Source organism: Lissotriton helveticus, chromosome 5_1 (assembly GCF_964261635.1).
Source record: "Lissotriton helveticus chromosome 5_1, aLisHel1.1, whole genome shotgun sequence".
NCBI lineage: Eukaryota > Metazoa > Chordata > Amphibia > Caudata > Salamandridae > Lissotriton > Lissotriton helveticus.
In genome coordinates this window covers 2,083,665,939-2,083,686,101 of record NC_136065.1, presented here as the reverse complement: position 1 = coordinate 2,083,686,101, position 20,163 = coordinate 2,083,665,939, and the positions used below count along the sequence as shown (strand labels likewise).

The following is a 20,163-nucleotide window of genomic DNA, read 5'->3' as shown; positions in this document are numbered from 1 at the left end:
AAAATAGAGTTGTATCTCTGTGGATAGGTACTCTGAATACCTGTCGTCAACCAAATACCAAGCACTGAGTTGCCATATGGGACGACGGTCTGCGTATCTCACACCAATCCTAATGGTAATTGGGCAGTGGCCCAAGATACCACCTAGAAGAATGTTAGTCTCTGTCATGTGTGGGACGTCTACTGCTAGAAGAACAAAAAGGTCTCTTCAGGATAGACTTCTGTGTGCCACAGAGGTATGGGTGTATTGTTTGTTATACTCTCCAGGCATCGAGGACCGCAAGTTTTGAAGCACCATAGCCCTCCCTGCCCTCTCAGTTGTGGGTGCGCCCATGGAACCCATCAAGGGATTGGAAAGGGCGTTAAAGTCCACGTTGCTGATTTTCCATTATTAACCCCATCTGAACAATATTTCAAATATAGTTTTTATGAGCCAGCATATTTGATGGACAATATTTTGGCAAAGCTACTCTGGCACCATACCACACACTCCGTTCCAATCTTCTGACCAACATATATACAAAAGACAACTAAAATAATTGTCACATATAACCCTACAAATAAACAGCAATACCACCAAATCTCATAGGATGAAAAGTATGCTAATTATAGCTCGCAGGAATACTAATTGCTTTTCATCTGTCTTCCCCTCTTTTTTGTAGCCCAACTTACGACAAACCTTAACATACTTGCCACAAGATACCGCAGACATGTTCTCATTGTTCCACACTTTGATATCCTCTAACAACACTACATCATCTTTCACATCAATCAGCTCCAAATAGTCCTTTTCACTCTCACCTCATCACAAACTGCTACTGCCATAGCCTTTCCATGGTTACCTCTACATTTTCTTGTACCGCTTGTCTCACAGCCACCACACCATTAAAACTTTCCTCACATTTTGTGTTCATCGACTCCCTGTCCCTACTCCTGGAGGGACCCACTCGCTCTAACCCTCAATATTGAGAACAGCAATATCATGTACTGACATGCGTAGAGGTAAGTACTGCCCACAATACACTTTTACATTGACCAGAGCTAAATGCACTTGTAACCACGCTGTAAAACGCTTTAGTACCCATTGCTTCTAGGATGGTACAAAAAATCCTAGCATGTCTAGTTCCTGCCACTTTAAACATTCAATCAGGAGCTTTTACCTTGTATAGTTTCCCTACAAAGGACCAAACACTTCTGATATATTCCTCCAAAGCGGACAGCACAGGATCCTCTCCAAATATATTTTCAGCATCTCCTCTGTAACCTGCTCTCTCCAACACTCTATGCAAATATATGCATCACTGTGTCAGTGTGGGAACTAGACAAATTTGTGCATAGCTAAAGCATCGAATTAAATATAGAGTTCGGTGAATTGAAGGGAACTATTCTGAGCAGCGGAGGCTAGTTACAGGTACCGAACTGCATACAAAGGTGTACATTCATGTCCTCTTTACGACAATCTGCTGAAAGTGGTTTAATGTACATGTTACGAAACAGTGTAAGTAAACTCAGGGAAGGCTGCAATAAGCAATGCACAAAGACAAGAAGGATTCAATATTTTATTTGAGAAGTAACAAAGATGGTCACTACTGCATCTTTTGGTAAAAATTGAAACAATATATCAAAATAAATATATGTACATAATATCATACATTAAATATTTTGCTACATGATGATGCTGTGTCATATTCTGTGGGAAAAGTTATGGTAAATGTACCTTTGTTAGGAAAAGGAAATTAGGAAAAGTAAATTAATAAATACCTGGTACATTTGTTAGCATGCATTTGATATCTTTATAGACAATACCAAGAGTACTCTTTTACTACCAACAGCAGAAAAACATTGTCAGAAATAAATAGACACCTCCAGACCTCGCTGCAGGAAATACTTGAAAGTGATTTTGATAAATAATAAGTAACTCATTCCCTTCCATCCAGGAAGGAGTTTCAAGCGGTTTGCATAAATAATACGTAACTACTGAACACCCTGCAGTAAGTACTTTGAAGCGGTTTCTTATTATAACACGTAACCCCAGGCCACCATTGATACAATATGTAACCACTAGATACCTCGAAGAGAGTACTTTTGAAGCAATCTACATAAGCAACATGTATTCAAGGACACCATAACAGTAATTACTTTGAAGAAATGTCCAAAGGTTCCGTGCCACCCTAACATGAAGTACTTTCAAACAACTTTCAGAGATACTAAATCAGGGGTCTCCAACCTTTTCTGTACTTCTGATCAGTGAAAATTGTCGTGAGCTACTGAAGGCCATGTAACTCGCGCATTGTTACCAGACACCCCCTATCCCAGCTTCACTGACTTTATACCTAATGTCCATGGAGCCAGATACTATGGTTTGAACAAAATACTGTGACCAGGGATACTAGGATAGGGCTGCCATGGGCGTCAGTGAGTGCATGGTCTGTGGGGATGTATGAACATGTGTGTGAATTAATGGGAGATATGTGCATAGGTGACTGAGCGCCTGTGTCGTATGTACTTGTGGCACAGGACATACCTTTCGCCATATATGGCACCATTACATGTACAGCGCAAACATGAAACAGTTTTTTTTTAAATAGGAGAAATTTAAAGCTCAAAGAATTGTTCTGCTGAAATGTTCATAGTTTTTGCACTTGATGGAACATTATTCTGCACTTTAAATTCCTCCCATTTAAAAGAAAATGACTGCATTTTTCAGTTACAAATATGGCACTGTGTCTACCAGCCATTGGGAGCAAGATCCCTGCTGTTTTTAAATGTGACACTTTGAAAAAGGAGAACATTTAAATAAAAAATTAAATGAATCATTAAGTTAATTCTTCATTTTAATTTTTTCTAATTTAAAAGCATTCAGAAATATAATTTTGCTCCCATGCTCCAATACTGAGTTGCGAACGACTTCTATTTAAGCTTCAGCTCTGGTTCTCTGTGACTCACATGGATCATAAATTACCAGGCTCTGCTATCTGCAGCCTAATAATAATGTAAAATAAACATAGCCTTTCCTTAACTATTAAAACAAAAAGGCAAAATCTATTTATTGCAGTTCTTAGTTAAAAATTAAATCAAGGCTGGGAACTACTCTGAAGGTTTCTGCGGTCTACTTGTAGCTCACGGTTAACTAGTTAGAGACACCTGTAAACCCAGGCCATCCTGCAGGATGCACTTTAAAGCATTTTTCATTAATAACACATAACCCCAGGCCACCCTACAGAAGGTACTTTGCAGTACTTGAGTACTGCATCATTTATCTGCACATAAATAAAAGACCCAACATGCCTAGCCCAACAGAGTCCCATTGTAATTGCTTTGATTTCCATGTCCATCCGCCAAATGCAGCCATCTTTTGGTTCATGGCCAGGGCCTGTATAATAAGCTTTAGAGTTTTCCTTCAATAATCCGACGTGAACTCTGGTTTCTGCCAGTTCTAGTCAACTAGAAGAAAAAATATATATTTGATAAATACAATGAACAACGGTTGAATACAATATAATTTCATACAACCACAGTAAGGCATGGGGTTTACTTTGCTTTTTAATTCAGAAAGAATAAAGACCAGGGGCCATATTATCAAGGAAGGGCGATACATTATCGCCGCTTTTATTGGCAGGAAACTGCCGCTAAAGCGGCGATAGGTAAACAACCTTTACAACGCAACTTTTACATCGCAGAGCCTTTACAACGCAACCATTACAACGCAAACTATTACAACGCATTGCTCTGGGGGGCGCTCTAGGATAGGGAATAGGTTAATTTACTATCCAATAACCTTCCCTAGTGTCCACGGGGACTGGAGTTGGAATAGTAAATTAAACTATTCACTATCCAGCACCCCAAAGCACTATGCGTTGTAATGGACTGCGTTGTAATAATTGCGTTGTAAAGGCATGCGATGTAAAAGCATGCGTTGTAATGTCATACATCCGCGGCGATAATGGGCTTGATAATATGCCCTTGTCAATTCCCATAGAAGCCCAGGTTAACACCAGAACCTGGGCTTCTATGGGAATTTACAAAGGCATATTATCAAGCCCATTATCGCCGCTTTTGCGGCAGTTTCCTGCTGATAAAAGAGGCGGTAATGTATCACCCTTTCTTGATAATATGGCCCCAGATTTATATATTGGTGGTATGCATAGTCCTTTGCGATGAAGTATACACACTGCTTATATGAAGATACGTCCGCCCGATTTAAATATGGGAGGACCTTCAGTTTGGCCATGGCGGAGATTACTTTGTCTCGATTGTAGCCAGACTTTTGTAAGAGTCCTGGGGAGTAAGTGCCATAGGAAAAAAGATTACATGTCCGCCTGCCCAATTCGGATGGGCAGACAGGTAGTCATTATTTTACTGTTTCTTACCGTCAGGTAAAACCTGGCAGTAAGTAACAGTAAAATCATTATAATGCCCCCCGCCAAGGTAAAAGACTCCCATGGCGAGATGAGCATTATATTATTTTTGAAAAAAGAAAATTGTGTTTTGGGATATTCTTTTTGAAAATAAAAAAGCATTACTCTGTGCTAGAGGCCTGTGGTTCCTGGCAATGCTTTTTAAAATGGATGCCTGCATAGCGGTCATTTATAAATTAGGTGGGCAGCCTCTCCACCATGGAGACGGAGAAATTTACTCTGTCCCCATGGCGGAAAGGTGCGCTGCCAGTCGTGAATTAAATCAGGCCCTAAGTTACTTACCTTCAATAACAATGTTTCTGATAGATTCTCTACCTACCTGCAGATTCCTTAGCTAATAAATCTCCACAGGTGCCAGAGTGGATCTGGAAAAGTTGAAATACCTTCACCGTGCTTGTAAGAGGCACCACAGCTCTAACTCGAATGTCCGTAGCTCCCCAGCCATAGTGACAAGGAGCGGTATATTACCCCAGCACAGTTCATTACTCCTAAGGACAGGTGAGGCTGTCAGCAAATAATGTAAAGAATCCACTAGAAGCATTGTTACTGACAGTAAGTAACCTATTCTTTTGATGGATACTTCCATCTGCAGATTCCTCATCGCATGAATCAATTCCACAACAGTAAAGAGGAGGGTTTAGGCGGCAACCCAAGCAAGAGTCAGGCCTTAAAGGACTACTCCATAGTAACCAATCATAGCTAAAGCTCTGTGCCTGATAAGTGAAACAGCAGCAGACAAACAGGAAGGAAATCTGTTTGGTCAAAGAACCCTGAAAATGGAGACAGGCGTATGTAAGGTCAAAAGCTCAGATAGTTCGAATAGGCACACTTTCAGGAGAAGACGCCTCGTTCTCCTCAGGCACTTATACTCTATGGTGATGCAATAAATGATATGACTTGAGAAGGCGACTAAGAAAACAGCTGCTTCTGCTCTTGGAACCCCTCAATGGCACAACGTCTCTCATATTCACAAGCAGGAAGAGATGGCTGACGAACAGGACATATGTGCTGACAATGCCTACCTATGGCGTGTCCTAGTGACATGCCATCTAGGATCGAAAGGGCTGATTGCCAAAGAGGCGAGAGCCTGCAAAGGTTGTACCCATCACAGGTGCCTGAACATCTCCATGAAACTTAATGAACTGCAACCAAGCATGCCTGATAAAGTCAACCGAAGAGTCCTTAGACCTTGCCACCAAGTGTACGGTGAGAAAACTAAACCTAGCAGGCTACCTACCAGCCCTAAAGCCACCTTGAGCAACTTCAACTAAGTTTCGCCTAACATGGAAGGTGAACCATCATCTAAGCTGTCTCCCAAAGAGCATGGCAATAGATGATAATAGAAATGTAGCATTGTAGGTACTAAAAGTCAGGCTTCCTAAAGAAAATAACTTCCTCCCAATTAACTCCATCCACTGAAACTCTCACACAGACAGAGAGGAGGAAAAGGATTAATTCCTGTATAGACAGAAGTTCATAGACAGAGCTCATCGGTAGGTGAGATGCCAGAAATGACAGCCTGCACAGAAGCTGTCCTAACCAAGGCAGATTTACTAGATTCTAACTGTGCCTCATTAGCCAACAGGAGATTGAATTTGGAGGATTTCACACTTAGGGGTCGATTCCAATCCGGTAAAAAGGGCTCCGAATCGTCATACGGAGCGGTTTTCCCCCGTACGAATCGTACCTGTAAACGTCCTGTACGTACGACGAAGTACGATTCGTACTAGGAGCCGTACTCCGTATGAGTCGTACAAGACACCGTACGACTCTAATCTCCGTTCGATTCTCCCTTGGAACCCGTTGTACGCAACATCTGTACGGTTCGCGGCTGGTTTTTACGACCCAGCAAGTACGATACGTGTCGGGTACGCACCGTATGACCCTTTTCTACGGGAGCTGAAAACAGCCGTAAAAGCAGAGCTTGTGCCGAAACAGGTACGGAACGGCCCCCCCGGGTACAGTGCGTACCCCCCATGATCGCAGGGGTACGTGCCGTACCCCTGCGATCATGGTGTGTACGGTGCGTACCCCCATTGTATGATCGTGTACGAGCCGTACCCCCATTGTACGATCGGTGTACGAGCTGTACCCCCATTTTATGATGGGTGTACGGCTCGTACACCGATCGTACATGGGGTACGGCTCGTACACCGATCGTACATGGGGTACGGCTCGTACACCGATCGTACAATGGGGGTACGGCTCATACACCGATCGTACAATGGGGGTACGGCTCGTACACCGATCGTACAATGGGGGTACGGCTCGTACACCGATCGTACAATGGGGGTATGGCTCGTACACCGATCGTACAATGGGGGTACGGCTCGTACACCGATCGTACAATGGGGGTACGGCTCGTACACCGATTGTACAATGGGGGTACGACTCTTACACCCCATGATCGCAGGGGTACGGTGCGTACCCCTGCGATTATGGGGGGTACGGACCGTACGGTGTGTATGTGTCTGTGTGCTTTTCCGTACGACTCGCCCTTACCTGACGTGGACCGTACGAATAGCGTCTTCATACCCCGGTCCGGATCGTACTCGTCGGGTCGTACGGCATGTGTACGAGTCGTACGGTTTGTGTACGAGTCGTGCGGTTCGCGGTTTCAGCCGTACCCCTGCGATCATGGTGTGTACGGTGCGTACCCCCATTGTATGATCGTGTACGAGCCGTACCCCCATTGTACGATCGGTGTACGAGCTGTACCCCCATTTTATGATGGGTGTACGGCTCGTACACCGATCGTACATGGGGTACGGCTCGTACACCGATCGTACATGGGGTACGGCTCGTACACCGATCGTACAATGGGGGTACGGCTCATACACCGATCGTACAATGGGGGTACGGCTCGTACACCGATCATACAATGGGGGTACGGCTCGTACACCGATCGTACAATGGGGGTATGGCTCGTACACCGATCGTACAATGGGGGTACGGCTCGTACACCGATCGTACAATGGGGGTACGGCTCGTACACCGATTGTACAATGGGGGTACGACTCTTACACCCCATGATCGCAGGGGTACGGTGCGTACCCCTGCGATTATGGGGGGTACGGACCGTACGGTGTGTATGTGTCTGTGTGCTTTTCCGTACGACTCGCCCTTACCTGACGTGGACCGTACGAATAGCGTCTTCATACCCCGGTCCGGATCGTACTCGTCGGGTCGTACGGCATGTGTACGAGTCGTACGGTTTGTGTACGAGTCGTGCGGTTCACGGTTTCAGCCTTGCAATACGTACGGATCGCGACGATTCGGACGGATTCACGGAATACGGATCGTACTTCGAGACTCGGACGGACGGGTACGATTCGTACGGAGAGGGCTCCGGATACAAATCGTATGGACGTTTTTTTTCCCAAATCGGAATCGACCCCACTGAACTCCTGGACAAGAAAGCCCTTTATAAAAGCCTAAGCAAGGCCCCTATGAGGCCCAAGATAGACCTTCCCTGTGTCGAATTCCAGTCCTACCCAGAAAATGCTGAACACAGCACCAAAGCGAGTGCTGTCGACAATGTCGGCATTGGCATCAATACCAAGTCACGGGTGAGACTTTGTCAGAGAAAGAGTGACTGCCAGCAAAGGAACGCCATTATATAAGTAGCAGCACAGCTAAACATCATGCAGCTGTGTTGGGGCTGGAAGGCGCACAAGAGGGGGTACAAAACCCTGGCTGAAACCCACCACTTGAGTGGGGATAGCGTATGGGGCTGGAAAGAGCTGGAAGCTAATTCGGCAGTGCCAAACAATTAGCCAGAAGGAGCCAGGAACTGACTTTGGGCTCCTGTTCACCAGAATATTACATAGTATAAAGAAAAATGTTACGGTCAGAGTCAGGGAACAGGCCTGCGGACCCGAAGACCTGGCCCCCAACCAGTAGTGATGTTGATACAGAGACAAGCCCTCTGTTCAACATATCCTAAACTTGGAACGGTAGGACTTCCTTGGGCTTGAGGATACCACTTCAGTCCATATGAATGGGACCTGACAGGGAGTAGACTTCGATTTTCATCATGGCTTCTGGATGGGAAAGATGTCCCCTCCAGAATATATGTCCCCTCCAGAATATATGTTCGCTCCAAGCAGCCAGGGTATGCCCAGACGTGTGTCGGTTGCTCGCTGTGCCACTGGATTTAAGCTAATCTGGCTGATGAGTGACCCTGAAACCGTTCTGTGGATGCTTGTTTCTGGTCCAGGGAGGACCTGGCCTGGAAGTTGGGGCTGGACTTTTACCATCAGTAGCAGGGTCAAGGCTGATTTGCTTATGGCTGGGCACAAACTGGGGCGGCATGGTGAGCAAAAAAACAATCGATTTCACCCTGGTCTCTGGACTGGGGGAGAGTGTTTGAAAAGTTTCAGCACTCTGTACATCATCTTGTGTTCGAATAGCTGTCCTCGACCATAAAACTAAGACCTGGAGATTAGAAGCTCGACAGCTAACGTATAGCCGCATTTGACCAAAAAAATGGAGTCCTGGAGATTGGAGGAGACACAGCCAAGGATATACGTGATCAACCTCCAAAATGTATCCTGAGATTACAGGAAGCAAGCTTATGGATACTTTTACCTGACCACAGAAGTGAGTTATTGAAATAAGATGAGTCACAGCTGGAGGATACCCATACTTGACAACAAATTTCTATCATGGAGATCAGAGGGGCTACAGAAGGCGGGTATCCATACTTAACCATAGACCTGAGTCCTGAAGATCAGATGGGCTGTAGCTGAACGATACCTGTACTTGACCACAGAACCACATCCTGGAGATCAGAGGGACCACACAGGGTCACAGGTGTAAACCTTACTGGAGCACAGGACTGAGTCCTGAAGAGTTGAGGATCTATAGTGGGAGGATACCCGTACTCGACCACAGAACCGCGTCCTGGGGATCAGAGGAGCCTGACAGGATTACAAGAGTATACCTTACTGGACCACAGGACTCAGCCGTGCTGGAAAATAAAACAGTGCTCTGTATGCAAGGATTCGAAGGTGCACAGCTAGAGGATAATGTATTTGACCACAGAACTGAGGTCTTGAGATCAGAGGTGTCACAGCTGGAGGATATGACTATAGAACTGGGTCCTAGAGACCAGAGAGGTCATGGCTGGTGAAGTTAGACTAAGCATGTCACATTGGTGTTTAAAGTCCTGCACTGCCTATCTATCATACAAAGAATGTCCTTCAACACACCCTGCATTGCCCACTGAGTAAAACCTTTGAATTATGGAACATATAACTGTGCAAACTATGGAACATAGAACTGAGTCCTGGAAATCAGAGGAGTCGCAACTTGAGAAGGATACCTTTATTTGATCATAGAACTGAGTTCTGGAGAACAAAGAGATCACAGCTGGAGGAGCTAGAGTAAGCATGTCACTTTGGTGCATAGGGCCCTGGACACTGTGTCTGTCATAAGAAGAATTCCCTTCAAAGCACTCTGCATTACCTATTTGGAAAAACCAGCAAACGTTGGAATATAGAACTGAGTTCTGGAGATCAGAGAAGTCACAACTGGAGGAAACCTGTATTCGACCATAGATCTGGGATGTGGAGATTATAAGAGCCATAGCTGGAGGATGCTCGTACTCGACCACAGAGCTGTGTCCTCTAGATCAGAGGAGTCAGAGGAGAGTACAGCTGCAGGATACTTGAACTTGACCACAGAACTAAGTACTTGAGCTTAAAGGGGTCATACCTAGAGTATACCTGTACTACACCACAGAACTGTATCTTGGAGAGCAAAGAAGTCACAGCTGGAGGAGCTAGAGTAAGCATGTCACGTTGGTGCTTAAGGCCCTGCATGTTGTATCTGTCATTAGGAGAATTTCTTTCAAGGCACCCTGCATTGTACACTGAGTAAAACCTTCAAATTATGGAACATAGAACTTTGCCCACAATGGAACATAGAACTGAGTCCTGGAGATCAAAGGAGTCGCAACTGGAGGACGATACCTTTATTTGACCATAGAACTGGGTCCTGGAGAACAAAGAGGTCACAGCTGGAGGAGCTAGAGTAAGCGTGTCATGTTGGTGCTTAAGGCCCTGCACGATGTATCTGTCATAAGGAGAATTCCCTTCAAAGCACTCTGCGTTGCCCACTTGGAACATAGAACTGTATCCTGGAGATCAGTGGGGCCACATCTGAGGCCTAGAGAAGCAGACATAGTACACCGGTGAGACCTAGAGAACTGTAAACTGTACTCTACATGATGCCTGGTGAACTAGACACAGAACTCGAGTGATGCCCAGAGACCTTGACAGTGTATTCTAGGTGAGTGTTAGAGGACTAGATGAAGAAGTTACTTACCTTCGTTAATGATCTTTCGGGTGAATGTTCCATATACCTGTAGATTTATCACCTTTTGAATATTCCAGGCATCATACTGAAACTAGAACCTTTTCAAAAGCTCTCTATGTCGACAGGGGGTACTGGCTCTGGATTTTGTCTTAAGTTAAATTTAAGTTTAACTTAAGTTTGTCTTAAGTTTAATTTAAAACAAAATACCAATTTAAGACAAAATCCTAACTCAGGACAAAATCCTAACAAGCCAAAATCCTAATTTAGGACAAAATCCTAATTTAAGAAAAAATCCTAATTTAGGACAAAATCCTAATTTAAGACAAAATCCTAACTTAGGACAAAATCCTAACTTAAGACAGAATCCTAACTCAAGACAAAATCCTAACTTAAGACTACTAAATGCCTTCTGTGAATACCAAAAGTAAGGATTTTGTCGTAAATTAGTTCTGTGAATCGGCCCCAATGTGTCCTCATGTAATGCAACTGGTGCTATGTAAAGAGTCTGATACCCGACTCGGGTCAAGTTTGCGCTATATAAATTTTAAAAAACTCTGTTATTATGTTTCTCTTCAGTTGTATTCATATATAATTGACTGCTAGACTGTTCTTATCAATACAAAATGCAAATATTGTCATATCCTTTATCTTCATCCTTTAACTTAAACACAAGCACTTCCTGAGCACTTGCTTTCCTTTACTCTATCTTGGAGCACCTATCAAATTGTACAGGTTGACTTTGACTTGTTGGACATGACATAAATGTGTCAAAATTCATTTTCAAAAAACTTTTTGGGAGAATCTGTTTATTTTTGGTGTTGTAGATTTCGCAAATCATTTCCTTCCGCTTGAACCAATTCTACTGTACCTTACTTGACCCAGGTCGACGGATTACTGGGTTTCCCCATTGTCATGTAATGTTTTGAAAATTACTAGTCCACAGAGTCTTTGTATAGCTGATGAACTGATTAATAAAGTAGAATATTGAAACACATTGATCAAGCCATGGTGCTTGCCTAGCTATGACATCAATTAGGGCATATATGAAACTGTAAGATTGGTCTTAGGGGAACGGTGCTCAAATGGTTTCAATCTTTTCTGGCCGACCGCAGACAAACGATCTGGGCTCCCCCTTTCTCCGCCGCAATGCTGCAGCTTGAGGTAGGGGTCCCGCAGGGATCTATACTCAGCCCCTCTCTTTTTAACATCTTTATGACACCCTTAGCGGCGCTAGTGGAGGAGCATGGGGCCCAGATCGTCTCCTATGCGGATGACACGCAGCTCCTGTTCACATGTGACAGGGGCTGTGATTTCGAGGGAGCCGCCATCTTGAGGTGTCTTGAGGCTGTGTTTGATTGGTTCGGGAAAAGCGGCCTCAAATGCAACTCGGACAAGTCCGAGATCCTGTTCTTTGGGTGTCCCGCCGACCCGAGATGGAAGCACTGGTGGCCTTCGGCCATGTTCCCGCCAGCCAGCGATTCTGTAACAGCTAAGAATCTGGGCATTCAGGTGGATAATACTCTTTCCTTTAAGGCCCAAGTAGCAGGTCTGACGGGGAAGTGCTTTGCCATCTTAAGGATGTTGAGAAAGTTTTTGCCGTTCCTATCCTTGGAGCACAGAAAGATCACAGTGCAGGCTCTGATAGGTTCGCGCTTGGACTACTCTAACATCCTTTACTTGGGTCTTCCTGAGTATCTCCTGACCCGCCTGCAGGTCGTCCAGAACTCGGCAGCCAGAGCCATATTCGGTCTAACCAGAAGAACCAGGGCCAGCGACCTTCTTAAAGCTCTGCACTGGCTGCCGATCCGCAAACGCATCACCTTCAAGACCTTAACAACAGCGTTCAAGGCTCTGCATACCTCCGGTGCAGTGTATCTACAAAAAAGAGTCAATTTCTACCTTCCATCTAGACCCTTGAGGTCCGCTGCCCAGGCCAGGGCAATAGTGCCGGCAGTGCGACGTGCACGATGTGGAGGTCGTTCCTTTAGCTACCTTGCCCCTCGTCTTTGGAACACATTACCTCTGACCTTACGCGCCAGTTCCAACCTGCTCACTTTTAGAAAGGAGCTTATGACTCTTCTCTTTGTCCAATAATTCTGTTTCCTCTGAGCACCTGGCGTCGCTGGTGGTATTTTTGTTAGTTGCTGGTATCTGTTTTTGATCTGCAGCGCCGGGACGCTCTTCGGAGCAGCTGAGCGCTTTACAAAACCCCCAGTAACATAACATAATGGCAAGTTGTTTCACAAACCCCTGCTATTACACCAAGCCCCAAAATATTGCACAGTGTGCCCACTTACTTGGCTCATCATCTTCTGGACATCGAACGTCTTTGCAGATGACTTCAGCTTGCGCCCAGAAGCCATTCTTGCATTCCAAAGCTTCAGTTAGCTTCTCTTTGGTGTCGTCTTTGGTCCTGTCCAAGAGCACCTCCATCAGCAGATTCTCGTTGCGCCTCAGTGCCTCCTCTTTGTAGTTGATCTTCCAGTCTTCTTCCCAGCAACTGCACTCCTTGCCACACTTGTAGCTGAACTTCAGCGCCAGTCCGGCGAATACCAAGAGCACCAACATAGCCAGTCCAATCAACTGAGGAGAAGGGAAGAAGAAAGACAAAAGGCAGTTACCACATACCTTTTTGCACAGAGTGGACAAATGGGCCTTAAAACCATGGTCTATTGCTGCACCCACAGACAAATTGTGGTTAACGATGGTCATATTAGATGTGGGGGGGAGCGGTGGTTGGAGAATAGGCACAAGAGCCCAGCGAACTTACCTGGCACAAGAGTGCCCCAGGATCTGCAGTCTGACCCTGACTCCCATGAGGCTGAAAACACTCGAATAACGAGTTCCCTGTTTTTCCTTCTCTTAATTTTGGATTAAGGACAACTAACTGTCAGTACACAGTTAGGTCACTGGGGCCGAGGGTTGGATACACCTAAGCGAGTGTATATCGCCCAGGTCTCCTTTCACTTGGTCCTGGCGAAAACCTGGCATTTTCCACCACAGGTTGAAACATGTAGACCACTCACATAGATACTATCGGTTAACCTAACCAACGGAAGTATCACAAGATTGCTTTTAATACTGTCCAGTAGCTTAAAAATAAAGTTTTTTCTTTGAAGTCATACTTGGGCAGTTTTTAACTCACTTTTTCACACCACACTCACTCAAATTACCTGCTCCACTGTAATTAGGTGTCGCAGCACACCCGGATGGCATTCGGCCGTTCGGGTGGGACCCCGATGATGAAGCATGCCACCAACCAGGTTGGTGAGTAAGGGGTCTTCTAACAAAAGAACAACTTTCTTTTGGACTTTCCCCTATTTCCCTTTCTCTCAATAGGGCCTCTTTAGGTCCATTGGTGATACTCCTCTTTTTTGTTTATATACACATCAGATGAACAGCATCTTTTACAAGTCATTGAGTTACATACTCCAATTAAGCTAGAGCACAAGGCTTTTTTTCACAACAGTGTATAAATAAATGTACTATATTTCCAAACAGACAGAAAACTAATGTTGGAAAACTAGACAAGCACAAATTGTGAGGAAAGCAAATTGAATAGCCCGCATGTATTTGTGAAAATAAGGTTGTATAACTGACATAAAATTAGGCCTGGGCGTAGTTCACTGAGTTTTGCTATGCGGAACTCCCCGATGTTACAAAAAAACTCTGCGAAGTGCAGTGCGAACTACAGTTTGTGTTGGTATTCTTGCCGCTCGGGTAGAAATTCTACACGAGCAGCAGCATGCGAACTTACTGTTCGTTGGTGGTAAGTTGCGAATTCTTTTTAAAAAGCATTTTTTTAAACATCAAAAGGTGCCATGTGACGCTCATACATGCCCTTAGGGCATGTATGTGCGCCATATGCGCACACATGTCATTTTCAGGGGTGCAGCAGGGTGTTCTTGAGACACCCCTGCACCCTTGAAAATATTCACAATTTGCGATTAGCAAATTGCGAATCGCAAATTTCCCCTTCATTCCTATGGGCCTCCTGGCCCATAGAAATGAATGGGAAATTATTCCTTAATTGCGATTAGCAATTTGCTAATCGCAATTAAGGAATTTTAAGGAATCGCTAAAAAGAAGCGATTTCCTACATACATACCATTTTGCGATTTCTAAACAGCGATTCCTTAAAAATCGCTATTTAGGAATCGCAAAACGGAATGTTGATACATATGGCCCTTAGAGACTGATTACGAGTGAATTGTTGTTGTCTGACCCCTGAGTAAACCCCTGTTTGTGCAGGGCTCGAAATTACGAATTTGGTTGTATTTCATGTATCAGGTAAATACTGACATCTTAAATACCTTAACCTTCATTACATTTCAGCAGGCTAAACCTGCAGAAATTTAACAGAATAAAATATATTGCATTGTTGTTTTCAGAAATTAAAACTATTTTAAGAATGTAGAGCAATTGGCTACTCTTATGGGGGTGCTATGCATCCCCATAGCATAATACCTAATCAACAGGAAATGGCACACTGTATTAAGGATGCAGCTTGGGGCAGGTTACATCATCCGTGGAATTTCTGAAAACTATGCAAACACGTTCCACTTATCAGGTGACCCCTGTTCTAGAAATTTATGAGGCTTACAGCCACAGTAGTTGTTCTGTGTCTGATGGGTAGGCTACATGTAGTCAGTCAGGTTGATGGAAGAGGAAAGGACATGTTTGCAACAAATATTGACAGACCAACTCCAACCAAATTAAAAAAGAGACAATAAAATGTGTCTGTGAAAACCAAAATAAAACTTTTTATTTGTATCTTACATTTTGAAGTAAAAACTGTGGCTTGAACAAAATTCACTGTATTTACTCACTTTCCTTTGAATAAACATGGAATATGAATATTTTAACTACATTGTGACTATGTGCCTTTATTACTATATATGATACTTAAGTTATAATACACTTATCTTAGAAAACGTTTGTTGTTATTCTATGTATATCCCCCTCACAATTTAGATGCAAACTCTGTTTGCACCTGAATCTGGATTACTGGGGCACACAGAATGAGGTGCAAGTGTTCCTTTCCTGGAGTGCAGCCAATTTGTGCTTGGGGTTGGGGTTGGAAGGACATTTTGGTGAGTTAATCATTTGGAATGTATGTTTCTTTGAGCGTTTGCATCAAGATGATGCCTTCGTGATTTTTTTGTTTTGTGTAATACCTCTAATATCTGCTTTACAAGATCAAGGCCAGATCACAAAGCTTTTTTGACTTTCGATATTTTTGTGCATGTTACTGTGCTATGTTGCTATTTGTATGTTGTATTGTGTTGTTTACTTTAGATATGTCAACAAATGCTGCTTCATTTCCAGCCAAGAGAAGCATATTCCTTGGAAGTTTCTGAGACAAGCAACCAAGTACCACTTTCTAATCTATTAAAAGTGCTGCTCCGGCTCTTCAATTACTTAAGACTCCAGTCAGCTCAGAACTGTGTTCAGGGCCATCTTAGCTTACTGTAGTGATTCCCAAACCTTTGGCTCCCGAGGACCCCATTGAGTCACTACTGGAAGCCAGACCCTCAGGTTTTTCCTACAATTTAAATTTCAAACACTAAGACAGTAATTCCAAACAACATAAACACGTGTGCACACCAAACAAATACCAAACATGTTAGTATTTTAAATTGAAATAATTTGCTCAAATCAAAAAACAATATTGGGGTGGTTGGTGCCTCATCTTGGCGACTAACTTTTCAATGTTTGGTTTTATTTCGTAGTACGAGGCTCTTGCCAGGGCCAGACTGGAAACCCAAAGCAGCTCTGACAAATGTTCTCAGACCAGTTTCCGTACGGTGCACACCAAATGTGGCGAGTGAGCCTGACCACTACAATGGGTGCTTTAGGGAGGCTCTCCTCCCAAGACGATTTGGGAAAAACTGGTGCATTCTACAAAACATTTGTTTTTGTATATTGAATTGTATTAACTTTTAAAGCATAGTAAAAGATGACCTTACTGTGCACCAGGATATGCCAATTTTTGTTGGGGCTCTTCAATGATTCCCTCACTATCACCCTCCAACAGTGCCTCTCACCTCTCCATAGCCCTCTGTCGCATTTATTTAATTTGTTTTATAGCACCTCTCATACCAATGTAGGTGTCAGAGCACTCTACATCACACACATACAGAGAAAATGAATCATACATGTGTAAATTAGTGTATAGAAAATGTTACATAAGGCAAAGGGGACTCCAAGGTGTAGGATTCACGTCATTCATACTGGTAGGCTTTTTTTAAGAGAGCTTGGTCTGGAGAAGCACAAACTCCCAACTCAGAACATAACACAGCTGTTAGCATTGGCTTTAATAATAAGACTTTATTTATACCAAAACAACCCTTCTTTAGCAGCATCAGGATAATGGAAGACTGGGAAAAAAAACATAACTTACTAACTTTTACCATGCAGTTTGCATGAAGTTCTTTGATGGCAGTTCATAGCTCACTGTGCTAGGTTATGATTGGCTTATGAACTGCACAGTTACAAAAAAAAGAAAAACGCAGTAATCCACTGAGTTATGCACATAAAATACAGTTTTTTTAAATGCATGGTACTAGTGCTTTGCAGCAGGCATATTCACAATCTGTGCTCCCTTAGATTAGTCCAAGCTGGCACTGAACAAAACTCCCATCTTTCTCCAGCAGGTACATTAATCAGTGGAGTTATCCTGACACTTTTGTTGTGCCTGAAAACTGCTGATTATACAAGGAACTTTGCAGTACTTTTAAAACTGCTGCCTGTGGACCCCCTGAGAATGTGTCACGGACCCCTGGCAGTCTGCGGACCACAGTTTTGGAACCACTGCCTTAGACGAGTCAAAGCTGCCACTGAACAAAACTCACATCTTTCTCCAGCAGGTACATTAATCACCGGCGTTATCTTGACACTTTTATTGTTGCCTGAAAACTGCTGATTTTACAAGGTACTTTGCAGTGCTTTCAAAACTTCTCATTGTGGATCCCCTGGAAATGTGTCACGGACGACTAGGGTCTGTAGACCACAGTTTGAGAACCAAAAGCTTAGTGCATACAATGCTTGTTTTACTGTGTGTTATTTTATGCATTTCTAGCATCCTACTGCATTCACCAAGCGAATCATGACCTACTTTTGGTCAGATAAAGGTCAGCTACCTTTAATCTTCTGCTGATTCCTACAGCCCTTAAAATGCATTGGTAGATCTGGGCTATAAGTGAAAGTGTATTTTGGCATCGATGGGTTTAGGCACTCAATATGCCATCATACACTCACTCTTTCACTCACCTTTGCATTCATTTGTCTATCCGCTGACTCACTCTCGCCACTAGGCCTCTGACACAACCACAATAAAAAAATACACACACAAACTCAACATCAAACACAACAACATTAGCAAAATATTTTGAAAGAATAAAAGTTTAAAAAAAAGAAGACATTCCGCCATCTAAACACAATGGGCATATGGTTGCAATAACAAAAAGAAAAAGTGCTGTAGGTGTCAGTCTTGCAAAGGCATTGTAAATAGTCTATCGTTTTCAAAAGTTCATTCTTGGCCACTACATTTAGAACCAACATGTTGGCCATCTAGGAATGGTAAAACAATGATACAAAATGAACATCACCATTCCATAATGGTCTTCTGGTTTAGCGGAAGTCCCCATATGGGATGCGGTGCACCGCAGATGAAATAAGCGGTAAGCATGTCACTCGTTAGCACTGCCTAGAGAGCTGTAATATCCTCTTAAGGATCATAAAAATAAAGAGAGCAGAATCAAAGAAATAAAGATTGAACTATAAAAGTAAATAATTAAAAACTAAAGGATTGCAGGGTCATACAAGAGACTCTACTTGGATTTGGTCTTTGTATCAACTGGTCCTGGCCGATCACCATAGCGCAAATCGACTATCCCCTAAGGTTTGTTCAGGTTGGTCAACAAGACCAAAACCCTTCCCTATTACGATGATCTACGAGATCCGATGGAACAAAATAACTTCTTACGTTCAATCAATCGCATTTGTGAAGCTTAGGGTATCTGGACGCTGCGGATGATGTGTCTCTGTCGAAAAGCCAAGTCATGAGTCTCTTACTGAAGTCTGTTAGGGAGGGTGATGTTCTGAGATGGCAGGGCAGGTCGTTCTAGGTGTTGGTTGCGATGTAGGAGAAGGAGTGGCCACCACTACGGCTGTGAGTGATGCCAGGGTGTTGGCAAGGGTGAGTGAGGAGGAACGTAGGTGTCTGGAGGGTTGATGGAATTTCAGTCGATGGCTGATGTAGAATGGTCCTTTATCTTGGAGGGCTTTGTAGGTATGCGTGAGGACCTTGAACTGGCATCTTTTCTGGATGGGGAGTCAGTGGAGACCTCTGAGGTGGGCAGTGATGTGTGACCTTTAGGGAAGGTCCATGATAAGTCTGGATGCCTTATTTTGTATGGTCTGGTGTCTCCTGAGTCGCTGGGTGGGGATGCCAGTATAGAAAGAGTTGCCCTAGGCAAAGTGACTGGTCACGAGGGCCTGGGTGATGGTCTTTTTGGTGTTACCTGGGATCCATCTGAAGATTCCGCATAGCATGCAAAGAATATGGTAGTAGGAGTAGACAACTGTGTTGACTTCCCTTTTCATAGTCAGTTAGCTGTCGAAGATGATACCTAGGGAGTATGCGTGGACTGTTGATCTGAGTTCAGCTGTCAACCAGCTGTGGTTCCAGGCAGAAGTGTTGTCCCCAAAGATCAGTACTTCTGTCTTGTCGGGGATCAGTCTGAGGCAGTTGTCTAACATCCAGTTGGCTACATTGGTCATGGCATGGGAGATGTTGGTTTTGGCATCAGAGGTGTCCCCAGTGAGCGAGAGGATTAGTTGAGTATCGTCAAAGTAAGAGATTATGTTGTGGCATCTGACAACATCTGCAAGGGGGGTCATGTAGGTGTTGAATAGGGTGGGATTGAGTGATGATCCTTGGGGTACGCCGCAGATGATGTTCTTGGGTGTGGATGTGAAGGGAGGCAGATGGATACTCTGTGTACATCCTGTAAGGAAGGAGGCAATCCACTTGCGGGCGTCTTGTTGTATGCCGATGTTGTGGTTTCTGTTGATAAGGGTGTTGTGGGAAACAGTGTAGAATGCTGCAGATAGGTTGAGTAGGATCGGGTTACAGTTTCTCCACAGCAGAGGAGGGTTCTGGTGTTGTCCGTGGCAGCAATCAGCGCGATCTCGGTGCTGTGGTTGGCACGGAATCCTGATAGTGAGGTGTCCAGTAGGTGGTTTTGTTCCAGGAATCCGGAGAATTCGGAATATCGGCAGATGTTTTTTTTGGGAGGTGTCTGACTTCTGCGTGTTTCCATCTGCTTGGGAAGGTTGCTTTAGTGATGTAGATTTTGAGGATGTTGGTGAGTTCCGTGGTGATTGGGTTTGTTTTGAGGTTGAAGAAGTGGTGGGGGCAG

The 20,163-nt window shown here is 44.0% G+C and overlaps 1 protein-coding gene and 1 long non-coding RNA gene across 4 annotated transcripts in view; one reads left to right on the top strand and one right to left on the bottom strand.

Moving 5' to 3' along the window:
• The window catches only part of LOC144756334 (uncharacterized), a 251,909-nt gene that overhangs the window by 210,022 nt on the left and 21,724 nt on the right, over window positions 1-20,163 (top strand). The window contains exon 5 of the long non-coding RNA XR_013595128.1: window positions 17,392-17,607. This is a non-coding gene — a long non-coding RNA (uncharacterized LOC144756334). The remainder of the gene's footprint in view (window positions 1-17,391; window positions 17,608-20,163) is intronic.
• Window positions 1,545-20,163, bottom strand: part of LOC144756333 (uncharacterized) — a 155,877-nt gene continuing 137,258 nt past the window's right edge. For all 3 annotated transcript variants that reach the window (XM_078646054.1, XM_078646053.1, XM_078646055.1), the window contains exons 2-3: window positions 13,036-13,321; window positions 1,545-3,443 (exon numbers count right to left, since the gene is read on the bottom strand). In XM_078646054.1, coding sequence (XP_078502180.1) covers window positions 3,436-3,443; window positions 13,036-13,321 — 294 coding nt within the window. In that variant the 3' untranslated portion in view covers window positions 1,545-3,435. The remainder of the gene's footprint in view (window positions 3,444-13,035; window positions 13,322-20,163) is intronic.